This window comes from Podarcis tiliguerta, assembly GCF_965153285.1.
Source record: "Podarcis tiliguerta genome assembly, chromosome: 1".
NCBI lineage: Eukaryota > Metazoa > Chordata > Lepidosauria > Squamata > Lacertidae > Podarcis > Podarcis tiliguerta.
The window spans coordinates 120,937,817-120,955,373 of NC_139534.1; the positions used below are offsets into that span (position 1 = coordinate 120,937,817).

The following is a 17,557-nucleotide window of genomic DNA, read 5'->3' on the forward strand; positions in this document are numbered from 1 at the left end:
GAAAAGAGTTTGAATTTGAAATGAATTATCAAGAAGAAAAGCATAAAAATGCTTTATTAGGAATATCTGATGAATTTGTACACACCAAAACAATTCTATGCTGTACATAAAAATGAACTCAATACACTTTCTGAAAAGCAGTACTGTATTTATACAAAGTCTAACATGTCAATTAAATTTTAAGAAAAATGAGGAACAAAAGCACAATCTGTACCACCAAGTGCTGGGACCTAGAAGCAGCTTAAGGGCAGGGACTCATTTCAAGAGTTTGTTGATCACAGCAAAAGAAGAGTTAAAGCCAACAGATCAGAGGAAAGATAACTGATCATGGTTGCTGGCAAATATATCAGAACAAGGCTGCTTGGATCAACCCTTTTCCTAAAGCAATACAATCATAATCTGAAAAAAATAGTATCATGATGTTTAAAGATTCAGCAAAATCACATCACTATGCTTATTTTGCTACAATGTCATGGCACTCCATACAGAAAAGATTTTAATTTTTTTTAAAATGCAGACTGAGTTGGTCCAGTACTGAGTAATTCAAAAGCAGGAAACATCTTTAGCCCACTGAAATGGAAAGAAGCATATTTCCTAGCTTGGTTGCATATTGAATACAAAAGTACATTCTTCAAAGCACAAAACAAGGATTTCTTACAATCCACATTAACACACTTTTTGGTTTAGCTTGTTTAGTTCACTATTTTAATTCATGCATAAACTGATTAATTATACTGTACCAAAGATCTTAACATAAGTTTAAATGCTGTACATTGAAACTCATGAAATAGGCATTCTTCTTTAAAAAGAAAACCAGGGGAGTTGAGCTTTTGGAATATGTCTTCATCATACAATTTTCTGTTAAATCAGCACCTATGACATGCTACATAACTATGAGAAGCAAATCTTAGGAATGGGTATAAATAATGGGAGTCTATAGTTAAAAAGCAGCATTCCCCTGGCAGGTAATATATGAACATTTAAGTATGTTTACCAAAAAAAAAAAATGAAAGATGAAATCACTAGGAAAAAATAAGTACCATGAATCTGTTACTGAAACATTAATAAGCATTGTTTAGTTGTCACCTCCTGAAGTAAACATTCCGTCTGAAGCCGAATCTAGGAGCTCCTTAAACAATGAGAGTTCTGTACATCTGAAGTTCTCATATAAACAATAGCTTCATCAATGAATTTGAAGTCAGGGCAGCAGTGTATGCAAAGGGGAATAAGGGAAACATGCATGTTTTGAAAATAAAGTGACTTGGGGAATCCAAGGCACTGGGAACTCTATATGCACACCACTTAGGTTCAAAACCTTTAGAACCTACTGAAAGTGAACTACTTTTAGTTATAGATGCTAACCAATTCATTAAGGACTCAAACTGGAAAAAAGCAGAAAAGGGCAAAGGAAAGACATTCATGGCGAAGCATCCAACAAGTCTATTGTTTAGCATTGGGTTCTATTTAACCTAGACTGAAACTGAATCCATAAATTTCCTTGACAAAAATTTGCTAAGCAAGTGCCTATAAACACAAAGAGGTAACACCAAGCTTTGAACAAGCTTCTTGTCCTGCAAATGTGGCAGAATATTTTTTATCCATATTAGAGCTGAAGGGTAGAAGCAGTCTGAAGGGTAGACTACTTCACTGGGAAGCAGCATGAAGCCAGCTAGTCGTAGCTATAAGGTGCTGTAAATTCAAGTGTCGCTTAAAAAGGCACGTCTCCTAAGGATAGCCTTGCTTCTTTTAATTGCATATTGAAACTCTATTTACAAATCCAAGATCTACATTTATAAGCCATTTCAAAGAAATAATCTTCCATAAGTCAGCAATTTTGTTTACAGGAGCTATCTGAGAAACTCTGGTTACTTCTTTTACAACTTATTTCTATCTACTGCTGATTTCTGCATGCCACTAAGAATGCACTCTACAAATACTTTGATTGATGCTGGTTTCGTCTTCCCAAAACCACTAACAGGATAGCATACAATCTACACTGAACATGAGTGTTCAGTTTATTTAGGAATATGGTCAGACATAATAAGATCTGACAGTTACTAAGTTGTAAGGCTCCTCTAAGGATTCAGGGAATTCATTGGGTTAATGGGGGCGGGGGCGGAGGAGAAAGAAACACATAGCAGCAATTACCAAATGATACAACACATGCAACTAAATCAATACAGCTAACACAATGGACAACTATGCTTCAATCAAAAATAGAAACACTTCGAAGTGTTTGCCATTCCAACTGCCTGAAAGATTCAAAACTATATAAGTATAGCAGACCACACATATCTAAGGCATATAAGTACAAACATCTTGCCATCACATATAGCTAAGGATACTATCATAGCTCACCAAAAGAACTGAAAGGAACTAAGTCCAGAAGGATTTGGAGCGTATCAGCAACACATGAAACTGTGGTGAACACTAATGGTTTCCGGCCAAATTCATGTGTAAAAGCACTTACTTCATTTTTTATCATGCCAAAAGCTGTAATAATTTCATTCAAACCAGAAAAATGCAAAGGAGTCATTTAGAAGCTGCCCAGTGTGTCAGGAAGCAAGTTATTTTAGACATCACAAAAATTAGCTAAAGTAGTTCTACAACCGTTAAGAGCCCAGGTTTTTGGGGGGAGGGGTGAAGGGAGGTGTCTCTTGACTACTGAAGAATTCAGCTTAATTCTTCAAAAGCTATATTTTATTGGTTTTTCAACAACATACATATAGAATTTTTTCCAACCAGCCCTGGTTTATAAACAGAAAACTGCTTTCAGAATGACCACTAGTCATAGTGTAACTGCACACAACCTACGCCTATCTGAATCAGTACATTGCTTCAAAATGCAGCCTGCAGTTTATGCCTAAGTGCAAAAACTGTTACTACACACAGTCCTATATTAGGCCCTAACTATTAAACACTGTATGTAATCAAGCCAAACCTTAGGCAAGAGATCAGTGAGACTAAATCAAATGCACATACAAAAAAGGCCATGACCAATTTGCATTTAATCCTTTGGATTGTAACTGTGCAGTGGCAGAAAAATGTGACATCCAAGATGGTTTGTGGCTAACAGACATTAGCTCTTTGTTTTCTCTTCATCAGTTTCACTTTGACTCCTTAAAGAAAACATGTTGGACAGATAGCATTCTCTCACTGTGTAGAAGAATTCTATACAGGATGGTTTGGCAGTTCTGCAACACTTCATCACAAATCATGGGGGAAAGATGGCTGTGACCGAAACTAACAGAAATGGCATGATTGCTGTCATTGCCCGACTGCGACAACACAAGACAGCTGCAGCATAGCTCAGTCCAACATTTACTTGGCCTGTAAGTGATGAGCAAATAAACTTTTGGTCTTGTGTCGTCTATGGGAGATTGGTTGACGTAAAGTGCAAGAGAGAAAGCAACGTCCAGCACAAGACCTCTGTTATTTAATATTCCCATTCATCTGTTTTCATGTCTAAGTAGTAAAGAATATTCTGCGCAAGCTTCACTGCCTGCTTCCTGGCTGCTTTTGAGTGCTCATCCCCTTGTGGGTCTATAGCATCAAGTGCTAGAAGTTGTTTGGTGAGGAGCTCCTCTAGTCTCATGTAGTTCTTATCAGTTCTGTTTCCATCGAAAGACAGCACCTCTTGCTGAATTTGGGACACGTTTCCAAGAATATTCCAAACAGCTTTATGTGATGGGGGTTCTGCTTCTGTTTGCTCTGCAAACATTTGTCGCTTGACAAGTGCTTCCTTTAAGTCAATATATGTTATGAGGGTTTGTACTTCTATCACTGCTCTCCTCCTGGCTTCTCGGATACAAGGATTTTTGCCTGGACTCACTTCATCCAACTGTGCAATTAACCCTTGCAGTTCTGCTTTTGACTTCAGGTATAAATCTGAAGCTCTCTCTACTTTTAAAAGAGAAGCATGAATCTCTTTCATCTTTTTGCGGATTTCCTCAATTTTTATAATGCACCTGTTTTGTGCCAAGTCATAAGCAGAAGTAGCATCAGCTTCTTCTTCAAGATCCAGGTATTTCTGCAATTTATTGATCTCCTCCACAACTTCTTTACGGTAGTTTCTTATTTCTGGACGGCCACATACATCTAAGGCATCCAGATCAGCAATCAGGCCAGTGAGCACGCAAGATAAATGTCTACAGGTCTCATTGTTATTTACTCCCATTAAAACAGCAATAAGGGTCCCTTTTGCTTTGTTCACATCAACCATGACAGAATTAATCTTAGAGACAGAAGGATGTGCATCACTGGACAATGGCAGTGAAGGCTGCTGCTTTGTACAACTGTCTATAATTTCTTGAACAGCACACACTTTGGTCAGAGTGCGATACCTGGCTTTCCGTAGAGAGAGTTTCCCTCCAGTTTTCACCTGAGTGAGCCTAAAGATGATATCTTGAATACCTTCTTCAAATTCCTCAGTTACACAATTGCCTCCTTTGTAAAAAGCTGTGATTTCTTGTTCCACCAATGATTGTGCTTCATTAAACAGGGATTCAATCTCCAACCTTTGGGGGTGGTTTGCATTCTGCTCCAGTTCCTTAAGCAGTCTTTCAGTTTCCTGGGCAGCCCTCTTCCTGGCTTGCTGAACATCACCTCTGCCTTCAGCATCCACAGAATCGATTTCAAAAAGTTGTTTAGTCAAAACTCTCTCTAGTTTCTTGTAAGCTCTGTCACTAGACAGACCACTGAAGGATATTACTTGTGACTCAAACTCTTTGACTTCTTTCTGTATTTCTTGTAGCCTCTTAATGGAAGGATGTTGGTTACCCATATCCATACTTTTTCTTCATCCAGTTCCAACAGAGCTAGAAATAATGCAAAGATACAATCAAATATAACTGATGCTTGAAATACATGTCTGCTTGTTAGTCAATATTTTGAAAATTCAACTTTTCTGCTCTAATTCTACAAAGACCTAACATTTCACTTTTTACCAACATCTAGTCTTGGAAATACCTGTCCACAAACAAAAGAGGACTTACCCTATGTATGTCCCATTGAGTTTCATGAAATGACAGTTTAAAAAGCATGACATCTCTGGATCTTTTCTAAAAAATATTTTAAAAGGGTATCTCCTAGAATTTTGTTTACTGTCACACACTAACGGCTTGATCCTATGCATTTTAACTAAAGCAGTAAACAGTATGTTTCATGAGCCTCTCCTGCCCCCCCCCCCATCATATGCATACCAAGAAGAGGGTTTTCTTTCCTTTGTCATTAGACATCACAGGCGAGGCAGAACAAAGTAGCTGATGCACTGAGGAAGAAAATTAAAGATGATAGTGCCATCTGCTTCCCAAACATTACTCTTCTGGTGCCAGAAAAAGGCAGCAGCTAAACAAGGAAAAGAAGATAGCGCTCATCTTCACTTGCCCTGGTCAGACTAGTAATGAGATACATGATAATATAGCCAGTACAGTCAGTACTACACTTGCACTTTCCTCTCTCCAACGCCCCCAGCAATAAGGCAGCTGTGTCCTCTCAACATTTCAAACCACAGCAAGCAGCCCTTCGGCCAGGCAACATCTGAATACCTCCTTGGGATCTTCCCAATTCCCTCCCTGTCTATATGGCCTTGTCTCCAGTTCATCTGCCTCTTGCTGCCGCCGCCCTCCCACCCGGGAGCTCCCCCTCCCTGCCCCACCCACCACCCCATATACACACAAAGCCAGCGGCGCCCGCCCCGTTCTCACCCCAGCGAGAAGCCCCTTGGGGGAAGCGAGTCCCCGTGCACAGAGCTTGATCCCCCGCCCCCTATATCAACCCTACATTCCTGCAGGAAGGAAGCCGGGAATCAGCCCCGAGCTCGGGCCGCTTCCCCCCAGGCGGAGCTCGCGGGCAGCCTCCCTCGCCGCCCTCGCTCCCCAGTGACTTCACAATGCCGGACACTCTAATTCCGCCTGGGGCAGCCGAGTCGCTTCTCCGGGAGCGGCTCAAAGCCGGAGGGTGGCGCCAGGAAAACGGGAAGCAGCTTCAGCAGCCAGAAGGAGATCGATGGAGGAAGGGGGGGTGGGGAGAAAGGAAGGAAAATTCCCCTCGCCGCGTTTTGCCAGGCCTAGGCCGGCATCTCCCTCTCCCAGCAACTTTAAAATCCGTAAGATCCCTTTACCGCCCCACAGGGGGATTCCCTCTCCCCTACAGGGTGTAGCCACTCACCCAGCCCTACTATGCCTTGCCCCCGCTACAGAGACGCCACCCAGCTGCTCCCCACTTCCTCTCCCCGCCACGCAATCCTACAACCGGTGTCCAAATGCGCCCGCGCGTGCCATGATGCCCACGCCGCGGTTTCCAATCCGCGCAACGTGGCCCAGGCAGCTCTGAATCCCCCTAAACAACAACAACTCCTCTGCCCGTCCCCGCAAGTAGGTAGGGTCGGCCTCTTCCCACCTGCCCAAAGCGATCGTTCCCTCGGATCAAACCATTGCGCCTACCGACCAACCTCTCCTGCGTATAATCCGCTTTGGCAAGAGGGTGAAATTACCGGGTGAGCAAAAGAGGCGCGTCACGGCCGCTCTGCGTCCCGAGACCCTCCCCTACCCAGGTCGGGCCCTTCCCAAGTTGCCCCAATAGGACCAGGCCTGGAACTTTTCACTTTTTATTTGTTTTTAAACCAGGCAATATGAGATCTACAACCCTACGCAGCAGCGTCTACGTCTGGAAGGAAGCCAATGTGCGAAAGCGAGAGGTAAGGATTACTATCCTCCTCACCAACTGGAGCAACTTGTTACTATGCACTTTGGTGTGGGTTTTTTTTGCAAACCGCCCAGTGGTATAGAAGTTTAATAAATAATGACAACTTCCAGTAGACACGGGTTGTTGTGAGCATGAAGGTGGCACGAGCCCTACCCCTCTTTCTCATCAGGTGAAAGCCCTTCTCCTGCCACCCTGGCTGCAATATCTCCCTCCCACTTACCTCCCACTTACCACTCACACGTTTAAAACGGCTGTTTTAAAGCCCGCACTTACTCGCCTCCCTATTCCAGCCCCCCTAGCATGGCTTCCCGTCTTCTGATGAATTATCTCTCCCTCAACACGCAAGCGGAGCAAAGACCTCCCAGTGTCTCGCACCGGGTTCCCACGACCACTTGTCACGAGTCTCTCTGAACCCGCAACCAAGGGCGTGAGGTTGTTGGGGGGGGGCGCTCCATTTTTATTTTAGCTTCGCCTTGTTCTGCCTTCCTCAAGGGATACTCATAATAAACAACAACAGGCCTCTTAGCCCCTCGCCCACCCGGCCCCTCACCTTTCTGGTCAGCGCATCGCCTCTCCTTCAGGGGCGCCGGGGAGGCGCAGCGAGGCGGCTCCCGGCTCGCTCCCTCTGCGCCAGCCGTGCCACGCCGGCCATCCCACAGCTACCAGGCTCCTTTCAGCCCCGCCGTCTCCGGACTCCGCCGGCCAACCCACCGTCGCCTCACACTCTTCTCCTCCTCCTCCTTTCCCTTAGCTTAGCCTGCCTTAACCTGAGGCGGGGACTAACCTGAGCCTCTCTTGGCGCGTGCGCGCATGCGCCCTCGTCCTTTTTTCCTCTCTCCGCCTTCCCCGCCCTACGGCTATTTGTTGAGGCTGGAGAGGGATCGCGACGTTCGGCGTTCGCGACGCCCTGCCGTAAAGCGGAAAGGCAGAAGTCGACCGTTGCCTGTTATCGAGGGTTGGAGCGGACCTTGCGCGCGCCGGTTATCTGCCCGGCGACCGGGTGGAAGGGGCCGACGTGCGCATGCGTCGGTCGTGCGCCGAAAGATGGCGGCGGCTGTGAAGAGCCGAGTTTCCTTCAGCCGCCCGGCGGCGGCGGTGGCGGCTTCACGCGCATGTTGCGGCCGTTTTTCCTCCTCGTCCCCCGGGGGTTCCCCTCGCGGCGGAGAGCCTGAAGCTGGGGGTGTATCTCCGCCCCACGAAAGCCGGGTAATGGGGGTTGTGGGGGAGATTGGAGGCGAGGAAAAGTATGGCGGGGGTGTCCCCTCAGAGACACCAGCATGGCTGTCAACTTTTCCCTTTTTTTAGGGGAAGTTCCCTTATTCCGAATAGGATTCCTCGCAAGAAAAGGGAAAAGTTGACAGCTATGCGACCAAAGTCGGTGGTGCGCCCTAAGCACATTTACTCGAGAGTAAGCTCTGTTCAGCACAGCGAGCCTTACTTCCGAGGAAACTTTGAGAGGTTATTGCTGCTTCTATTTGTTTCAAACTCAGGCCTCTGTTTTCCAACCTAATTCTTATTTTTCCCGTTTCATTTCTTCTATTATTATTTATTATATTTATTCATACCCACTGTTTCACCTGAAGGGGACTCAAACTGGCTATTTCTATCCCACTATTCAAGGAAGTCCGAACCTACGTGTCTTTTCTTACTCAATACAGCCTATATTCTGCTTTTCCCACAGTGAGTTCAAGGCAGCCTGCTTGGTTCTCTTCTCTCCCCGCTCCCCCCCCCCATGGTATCCTCACAACAGCCCTGTGAGGTAGGTGAGGCTGCATGGGAAGTGCCGTATTTTTCGCTCTATAAGACGCACCAGACCACAAGACGCACCTAGTTTTTGGAGGAGAAAAACAAGAAAAAAATATTCTGAATCTCAGAAGCCAGAACAGCAAGAGGGATCGCTGCGCAGCGATCCCTCTTGCTGTTCTGGCTTCTGGGATAGCTGTGCAGCCTGCATTCGCTCCATAAGACGCACAAACATTTCCCCTTACTTTTTAGGAGGGAAAAGGTGAGTCTTAAAGAGCAAAAAATACGGTAACTGACTCAAGCTCACCTGGTGAGCTTTGTGGCCGGAGCAGGAATTTGAACCTGGATCTTGCCCCGCCCCTTCCCAGTTTAAGACCAGCAAACCACTACACCATACTGGTTCATTTCCATCCCCATTTTGTCTTCATAACAACTGTGAAGCAGGTCAGGCTGAGGGATGGGGATGTGGGAAGCTGCTTTGAACCATTGGGTCACTGCAGTGGGCATCACTTCAGGGTTTCAAGCAGGAGTCTTCCATGGCCCTACCTGCAGTTGCTAGACATTAAACGTGGGACTTTTTGAATGCAGTTGGAGGAGTTCAAGACACCTGGAGGGTTTAATGTTAGGAAAATCTGGTGTAGTGGTTGACCCAAGATTATGAAGATAAAATGACCCCACAAGGGTCATCTATTCCAACCCCCTGCCATGCAGGAATCTTTTTACCCCATGTGGGGCTTGAACCCCAACATATTTAAGAGTCTCATGCTCTACAGGTACATGTTTCCTTGAGCTATCTCTTCCAGTGTTTCTCAAACATGGGTGCCCGGCTGTTGCTGGACTACAACTCCCATCATCCCTGACCACTGGTTCCAGCTAGGGAATGATGGGAGTCATAGGTCAACGACAGCTAGGAACTCAAGTTTGAGAAACACTGCTAGATGCTCCTTGAACCATTTCCCCAGGCAATCCGCATGTGTGTGAGCATTCTATGACATCACAGCAGCAGCTCAGCCAATGCCATCAATGGCTTTCAGATGATGGGTGATAACCACTTTTTGGTCTTATTTATATGAGACAAAATAAGCACAAATGTTAGCTGAATCCAGTGCTGCTTGTGCACTTAGTGTTTCCCAGTTTTAGCTTGTCACACTTCTAAATAGTCCTTCATTCAAATGAATTCCTGGGTAGTTCACAAACAAATCAGTAAAATACAGATAAAAATGCATACTAACAATAAAACACAAGGACAAAAATTAGCATCAAATACAGATACAATTTATCAACAGACGTAATATCCCCCAAATTCCAAAACCTTGGCCTGTCTAATTGGCACCACTAAAAGTTTGGATGAATAAGTGCATTTCAATTTGGCACCAGAAGCCTATCAATTCACAGGTTGACTGCACCTGTAGGTGGGGAGGATTCTGCAGTCAGGACACCACTACAGAGATGGCTACATCCTCAGAGACAGGACAGCCAGAAGGGCTTATCTTAGGGCCTGGGTTAGCAAGACCCTGCCCCCAGCATCCTCAACACATTGTACCCTCCTCATTTCCCTACTTTCCCTGTGTTGTACAGGATAGGTCTGCAGAGGACTTCGGCTTGAAATTGCTTGAACATAAGTAGAACTTAAATAAATGTGTGTTGTGTTGTGTTCAAGCAAATGTATGTAAAAAAACTCAACAGACACACACACACACACACACACACACACACACCCTGCACAGCTGGGAGAGATGTGCTCTGGGTTGCTGTGGGCAGAGCATGTGTGAGCAGCAGCACTTCCCCCTCCCATCTCTGCTTTTAAAAATAATTTATAAAAGCAGGTGCCTGAATGCTACTACTGTGATTCTGGTATCTCAAAGTCTGATTGGGATGGGAACTATCAACACATATGAGCTGTATTCCAAAATGATAACGAACTGCCAGGCTATGCTGATTTGACTACTGTAGTTGCATACTGTTACTTATCGTCTTTCCTTTTTTTTTTAAGAAATATGGCAGATTGTAGGTTTTAGTAGGTAGACACAGTGGGTATTATACAGTATTCTTGCATGATGATCCTAGCCAAGTTTACTTGGAAGTAAGGCCTATTCATTTAAAATGGATTTACTACCAAGTAAGATACTGAAAACATAGGCTTAATTTCGGTTTACTGTATGTTCTTCAGTTACTATGCATATGCCATTTATTAAAATCCTGTATTGCACAAATGCAGAAATTGGTGCTGGGCGCAAATCATCATTGTGAGTACCTCTGCTTTAATTTGTTAATTTTAAACACATTTTTATTCCTTTTGGCTACAAAGATAGGCTAGGAAATATATGGTTATGGGCCACATAAATTATCTTTGATATCATAGTTAGATTTTTCTCCCAATGTGAACTGGAACAAATGTGATTTGGAGACCTGTCAATGCTCACTTCTTAACTTTTTGTGTCTTGGGTGCCTTAGGTTTTCAGAAAAAAATTGAAAAAGTTTGTGGTGTCTTTTTTTTTAAGGCTGCAAGTTTTTGCCCTCCTTCACACTCTTGCCACGATTGGATTGGTCCTCCTGATCGATGTTCAAACCTCCGACCAGTAATATTTTATATATCCAAACACGAATCCCCATTGGAACGAAGGCTTAGAGAGCTTAGACAGGAAACTCAGGTTTGGAATCAACAGTTTTGGGCAGACCAGAATATATCATTTAGAAAGGTAAGCATGCAGAGGAAGTGTAAAACCACTTGGTGGTGCTGGGAGTCCTTAAAAGTTTGTGGGGAGAATTGCTGAGAGGCATCCAGCATATTTTTTTGGTGTTGCCTTATTGTATGAGGCCTGATCTTTGCACCCCGTAGTTATTAAGAATAAAATAGAATCAGAAGAATAATTTTTAATACATAAATGCCCCAAATAATATATTTTATGATGTCACTCCGGTAAGTATCACTGCCTGCAGGAACGAATTCAGCCTCTCCTGTTACAGATGGAAAGGGCAGAGAACTGAATGTACTGCTGTATGACCCTTTCCCAAGCCTGCAGGTCAAACCAAATAGATAACTAGGCCAGTAAGAAGTTACCCCAGTAATTTTCCTGCATTAGGTAAAGGTAAAGGGACCCCTGACCATTAGGTCCAGTCGTGGCCGACTCTGGGGTTGCAGCGCTCATCTCGCTTTATTGGCCGAGAGAGCAGGCGTACAGCTTCCGGGTCATGTGGCCAGCATGACTAAGCCGCTTCTGGCGAACCAGAGCAGCGCATGAAAACGCCGTTTACCTTCCCACTGGAGCAGTACCTATTTATCTACTTGCACTTTGATGTGCTTTTGAACTGCTAGGTTGGCAGGATTTCCTGCATTACAGATTGCTTATTTGCAAAATAATCCATAAATTGTTTGTTGAAGATCGTCTAGTCAGCCAGTTAATATATTTGATGGAGTGTGATCAGGGATCATTAAAAGTTCTACACTTGGTAGCAGTTATTGCCGAGGCGAAATAAGCAAACTAAGATGCCAAAAACCTTATATTCTAAAATTTCCTGATCCTGTTTCAGGAAAAAGAAGAATTTGTCTATTCCAAATTGAAAGCCAAAGGTCTACAACTGAGAGATGAAAAAGGTTAGATTGTTGTTTCTATATTTCACAGCATTTTCTTATGGGGAAGATTCTGATTTACATTTTAGAAAATGTTCTAATCTAGCATAAATAATAATTATTTCTTAAGCAAACTTTGTCTTTCAGTATAAGGGTGTTATGTTATTCCTTGGCACTTAATTTACAAAACAGAGAGAACTCAGACAAGAGTGTAATGAGAATCTTATAGTTTATGGCAGAAGCCTAGAGAGGCTACACCTGAATTCCAAGTTGTGCTATGAATCTTCAGTTTCTAAGAAGGAATTTTTTTTTACTGCCCTTAGTAGTGCACTCTCAAAAATCCCATTTAAAAAGTCACTATTATTCATCGATTACATATAGGAAAGGAAGCTAAGAGTTTGTGATTTATGGAAGATAAATGAAGAAGTCCATAGCAAAACTTTAGACTACAGTCTGAGTGTTTGAAAAGTCAAGTTCAGTTTTTGCAAGGGATTTATGTTTAAATGTTTGTGCTGGTATGATGATTAAAACATTCTGACTTAGGTATTGTGGTTTTTTTCCCCTTTCAGGCCAGAAAATAACATTGTCTGCAGAAGAAATGGCTGAATTTTACAAAGCCTTTTTAAGTAAAAACTTTAAAAAACATTTCTATTATAACAGGTGAGAATATGATTCCTGGAACAATTGTGTCTCTATATTTGTGTAGGCAGTTCTATCTTTCTTGTTCGTGTCTGCCTCTAAAACCACTTATTTTAGCAAAACCTTTTCTGAACCACACGGATCTTGTTTCTTTGCTGCCACCTGATTCCCCATTTTGCTATTCCATTAAGAGTCAGAATCTTTGCTTTACCATAATTAATTATTTATACTTTTCCTACTGTTATGCTAGGCATCATACAGCAATTTATAGTGCATAATCCTCCCTACAAATCCACAATTTAATAAAACAAATATGCATACAAAGAAAGGAATCTGGAAGGAGGGGAATAACATTGAATGTTAATCAGGTAACCAAGCAACTTTCTAAGGCATATTAACACAATATTAGTCTGCAGACTTATACTCACTTCCCTGGGAGCAAGTACCATTGAACTTAATGGTACTTACTACTGAGCCGATGTGCATAGATTTACTTCATTATAAATGTTTATTCCGTCATTAAAAAGATATCCATCTGTCCTGGTGTTTACTTAGGTCAATGGTTTTGATATGCTGGGTCAAGTCTTTGATAAATATTTTTTGGTTTAGTTTTTACACATAAGTGTACAATAATCCTTTAAACAGAAATAACTGGGATGTCTCTTAAGCTAATTCTTTCCTCGCTGCATTGGTATCACATTATTATAGCTTATGTAACTACAGATATAATTAGTCATCAAGTTTCTTTAAAAGCCTATCTGCAATATGTAGATACTTGCCTGGAGCCATGCATTATCACACATGGATTATGAAGTAGGGCATCTGAATAAGCACTTTAAAAACTTGAAGTAATTTTGCTTTAATTGGCTAGGAAAGAAAAAGCACCGATTAAGTCAACTCAAAATCTTACATCTTTTACTGTCAGTAATAATTTCAAGATGGCTAATTGTGTTTTATGTTGCTTTGTTTCCTTGGTTCTGAAATTTAGAGATTGGTATAAACGGAATTTTACCATCACATTTCTCATGGGACAAGTGGCATTTGAGAAAGCTTGCAAGAGATTTGGATTGAAAAAGAGTGAAGCTGAAAGCTAGTAGGTCACAGTGCTGTATATATTTGATGAAAGGCTTAATTATTACTGGAATCTAAGTGGCAACCATGGCTGTTTCTTAAAACCAGATATTTGAAGCTACATGAATGCAAGTTGAACAGCACTTCCCATTCTACTTCAATGAAGCCAACTACCATTGTTTAGGCTACAGAACTGTAGTTAAAAGCTTCCTTGGTGAGAGATGAACTGCACCAAATAAAGGAATCTTTCTTCCTGATTTGAAAAATCTGTATGCTCCATTATTTCATTGCCATCTTGATCTACAAGCTGGCACTTACGTTCCAGAGCAACTATTTTGTAGTAAGAAAAGGGAAAGCATGTGAGCTACACTTCAGGTAAACTTGGGCGAGGTGGGGGGATTGTATTATACAGTCAAACCTCAGTTTTCGAACGTAATCCATTCTGGAAGCCTGTTCAGCTTCCGAAATGTTCAACAACTGAGGCACAGCTTCTGATTGGTTGTAGGAGCTTACTGCAGTCAAACGGAAGCCGCCTTGAGCATTTACTTACGGGTTTTCGGTGTTCGGGAGCCAAAACGTTCCAAAATGGAGGTGTTTGGGATCTGAGGTTTGACTGTACATAGTATGACAAAAGTACATGATTAAAACAAGTGCAAAAATTCAATATTTAAATTCATTTAGCTCTGAAGTGTTTTTAAAAGTATATTTGTAGGCACTTTTTCAAATTACTTCTTTATAATAAAGCAACTGTAATAGTCTTCTTAACACTCCTGGGAATTAGATAAACCAACAGCTTTAGGATATATTGTCTGTTTACTGCTGCACCTCTCATTGATGGCTTTGGACTATCTTGTGCTGGTTGTTTCATTATTAATTATTTCATTGTATTCCGATTGCCAATTACCCCGCTGTCAAGAGAGAGAATTAATGTATATGCTCAGAAATGTAAGAGTGCTTCTAGACATCAGTTCACATTGGTAATTACTTTTAGATCGCATACTGCTCTGCTGAGCATAAATGATGTGTGTCTCTCTGTTTAGCTGTTGTCTGTTCTAGCTTAACGTGTGTTGAACCAGAATTATACTGCATGCTTATTATCCTGTGTCTAGATAAAGCATAAATGTTCTTGTTTTAAGGAGCATTCAGCCTGCCATAGTCGCACTTCTCGGTACATGCAAGGACTTCAGTCAGATTTGGCTATATACCAAATTCGTTTTTTCAAAGAAGCTCACATCATGCGCTCCCTCCATTTTCAAATGACAATCAGTTTCCTCTACATATTAATTCCTCAGGATATAAATTTGAAGGACACAGCTTTTTTTTTTTTTTTTTGGAGTAAGATCCACATACATGCTACTTCCGCATGCTCAAGGGTTTCCCTTCCACATAGTTGACATACTAAATCATCTCAAAATAGTATTGTACTTTTGTGCAGGTGCTGGCTGCCAAAGCATCATGAAGCACACTTTCTACGCACATGCTCTTACATGGGATTTTTTCCCCCACCTCACTGAACTCTGAGTCGAAGTGCTTTTCTTTCTAGTTTATATAAGAACAGCTTCCATCAGATAAATTTGGAGGGGTGTAAGAATGGTAACATTGTAAACACCGCTACATAGGTTAGGCAGATAGCGCTTGTGAAGTAAGATGAAATAAATCAGTGGTGAATCCTGATGATTCTTCTATTACATGAACAATTATCAAATGGATTTGTGTACAGTATAAGAAAATTGAAATAAGGAATATAATTTATTTTAATTAGCTTTCAGTTTTCAGATTGACCAATTACATAAACACTAGAGAATTATCAAAGTATTTGAGGAGACTTCAGAATTAATTTCTCCTGTACTTAATAAAAGGTTTCATTTAAACCGTTTTGTGTTTTCTTCATTTGCATATATTCTCATGAATGATGGTAACATTTGTCCTCAGTAAGAACTATTCATTCCTGGAACAATGGCTCTTGACTTTCTCTATCCCAATATGTGGCTTCATTTCAGGATAGAAGCTTGAACCAATGGGTCATAATTCATGGGGTCCTGAATTATGGTAAAAAATAAAAAAGAAATTGGTGGATCCCCTTTGTAAACCATGAGCATTCAAGGCAAATGAAACTATAAAAGGTGGAGATGTAAAAGTGCTAAATCATATACAGAAAAGATATAATTGCATAACAAAAATTCACTTACAAAATATTTGTTCATATTTGGAAGATTGTGTTCTTCAGAGGAGCATTCCCAAGGATACTTCTGTGGAACTCAGACAGATACATACTCCTCCACAGTAAATACAGTACACACTAGCCAGTATTTAGCAACCATAAACACGCTATGGGATCACAGTTTGTGATCTCCCAGTGCCTTTCCTTTTTTGCTGAAATTTGCCTTATGTTGCTGAACCATGTTGTGGTAGTGCATTTGACCACCTGATCATACTAAAACCGGCTTTAAAACCTTTCCCCTCTAGTTTTCTAGGCAATTGGATATGTTGTTTGCTGTTCTGTTTTGTATATACAGACCACTGCAGCCTTGCTGTGCACCAATGATTCTACCCATTTGTATATCTTTGAAAGATAGATAATTTATCTTTTATGGCAGAACATGATGAAAAAAATGTATATTATTAAAGTAATACTCTTAGAATGGTGACTCATCAATACCATACTGATTTATGACAATCATTCTTCAGCTGAGAGTGATAGCAAGAAAGTCATTATTTTTTCATAAACATAAGCTAGCCTGCTGTTAAATGATTGGCTCTGCATTATAATTGCTGATCATAAATCATACATCAAAGCATTCAGAAACATGGGCTTCCCTATGGATTTTTCAAAATAAATTTCCACCTGCTCTGTAGCAGTAATAGCCCCCTTGTCTAAACCAAATGTGAAAGGCAACATTGCCATTGACTGTCCACAGAGGTTGCCAAAACAAGAGATTTGCTTTCCAGTGAGCTTTTAAATACTTACGTTTTTAAAAACCCAATTATCACCATGTTATCTTTCGAGTCTCTTTGCAACGATCTAACGAGTTATTTTGCTAATGCCAGATTGTTTGTAATTCTAGATGGTTTCTGCTGTGATAAAGAAATGATTATTGCATTCCAATCATGTTTTTATTTCCTACTATTCGTTGGAGCTCTCCACTGAGGTATTCGTTTCAGTGGAATAAAAGAGGAGGAGGAAAGGGAATGAAGAGGCTGATTGAAGACTCTTGAATGTCTCTGTGTGAATGCAGCTCCTATATTAGATAATGTGTGTTTATAAATCAGAGCATATTAGTTGATGTAAAAAGTGAAATGAGCTTTCCTAGCATAATTATAAGCAGGATATATTGTTAGGGTTTCAGTTTTTTGTGCCTTCTCCACCACCACCTTTGTTTTTTTTAAGTTTCTTCAGGCACCTAGCAGAAAAGCATTAAGTATTTAGCACGAAGCCAGTGGTGGAAAACATTTGGCTTATGGCCAGTGATATATTTGCCTCGGCATGTGGTTATGACTTGAGTCTCTTGCACTGAGAATGTGTCATGCTACCTGTAACAGTGCAAACAACTTTAACAGTGTTCATTTCAATATTAGTACAGTGGTGCCCCGCAAGACGAATGCCTCGCAAGACGGAAAACCCGCTAGACGAAAGGTTTTTCCGTTTTTCAATGCGCTTCGCAGGACGAATTTCTCTATGGGCTTGCTCCGCAAGACGAAAATGTCTTGCGATTCTTGCAATTTTTTTCCGCTCCCCAACCCCTTTTTCTAAGCCGCTAAACCGCTAATAGCCTTTTAGCAGCTAAGCCGCTAATCCCTTAAGCCTTTAATAGCCGCTAATAGCGCTAA

At 41.7% G+C, this 17,557-nt stretch overlaps 3 protein-coding genes across 5 annotated transcripts in view; 1 reads left to right on the forward strand and 2 right to left on the reverse strand.

Moving 5' to 3' along the window:
• The window catches only part of XRCC3 (X-ray repair cross complementing 3), a 95,341-nt gene that overhangs the window by 7,192 nt on the left and 70,592 nt on the right, over positions 1-17,557 (reverse strand). The window lies entirely within an intron of this gene.
• On the reverse strand, positions 37-7,422 carry BAG5 (BAG cochaperone 5). 3 transcript variants are annotated; one of them, XM_083438337.1, is made up of 2 exons: positions 7,256-7,422; positions 37-4,817 (listed from the first exon to the last, which is right to left on the reverse strand). In XM_083438337.1, the coding sequence occupies exon 2, from the start codon at positions 4,787-4,789 to the stop codon at positions 3,437-3,439; it is 1,353 nt and encodes a 450-aa protein (XP_083294463.1). In that variant the 5' UTR covers positions 4,790-4,817; positions 7,256-7,422; the 3' UTR covers positions 37-3,436. The 3 variants fall into 3 exon arrangements, with proteins under 3 accessions (XP_083294463.1, XP_083294462.1, XP_083294464.1); XM_083438336.1 differs by lacking the exon at positions 7,256-7,422 and adding an exon at positions 5,706-5,857; XM_083438338.1 differs by lacking the exon at positions 7,256-7,422 and adding an exon at positions 5,547-5,565.
• COA8 (cytochrome c oxidase assembly factor 8) lies at positions 5,891-15,600 on the forward strand (the record flags this gene model as incomplete). Its single annotated transcript, XM_083439581.1, has 7 exons — positions 5,891-6,106; positions 6,379-6,496; positions 6,627-6,697; positions 10,950-11,147; positions 11,980-12,043; positions 12,589-12,679; positions 13,647-15,600. 7 exons carry the CDS (start codon positions 5,891-5,893, stop codon positions 13,750-13,752), a joined length of 864 nt encoding a protein of 287 aa, XP_083295707.1. The 3' UTR covers positions 13,753-15,600.

Excerpts from the sequence above, each read along its gene's own strand:
- BAG5 (XM_083438337.1), bottom strand. The coding sequence starts at position 4,789 with ATGGATATGGGTAACCAACATCCTTCCATTAAGAGGCTACAAGAAATA.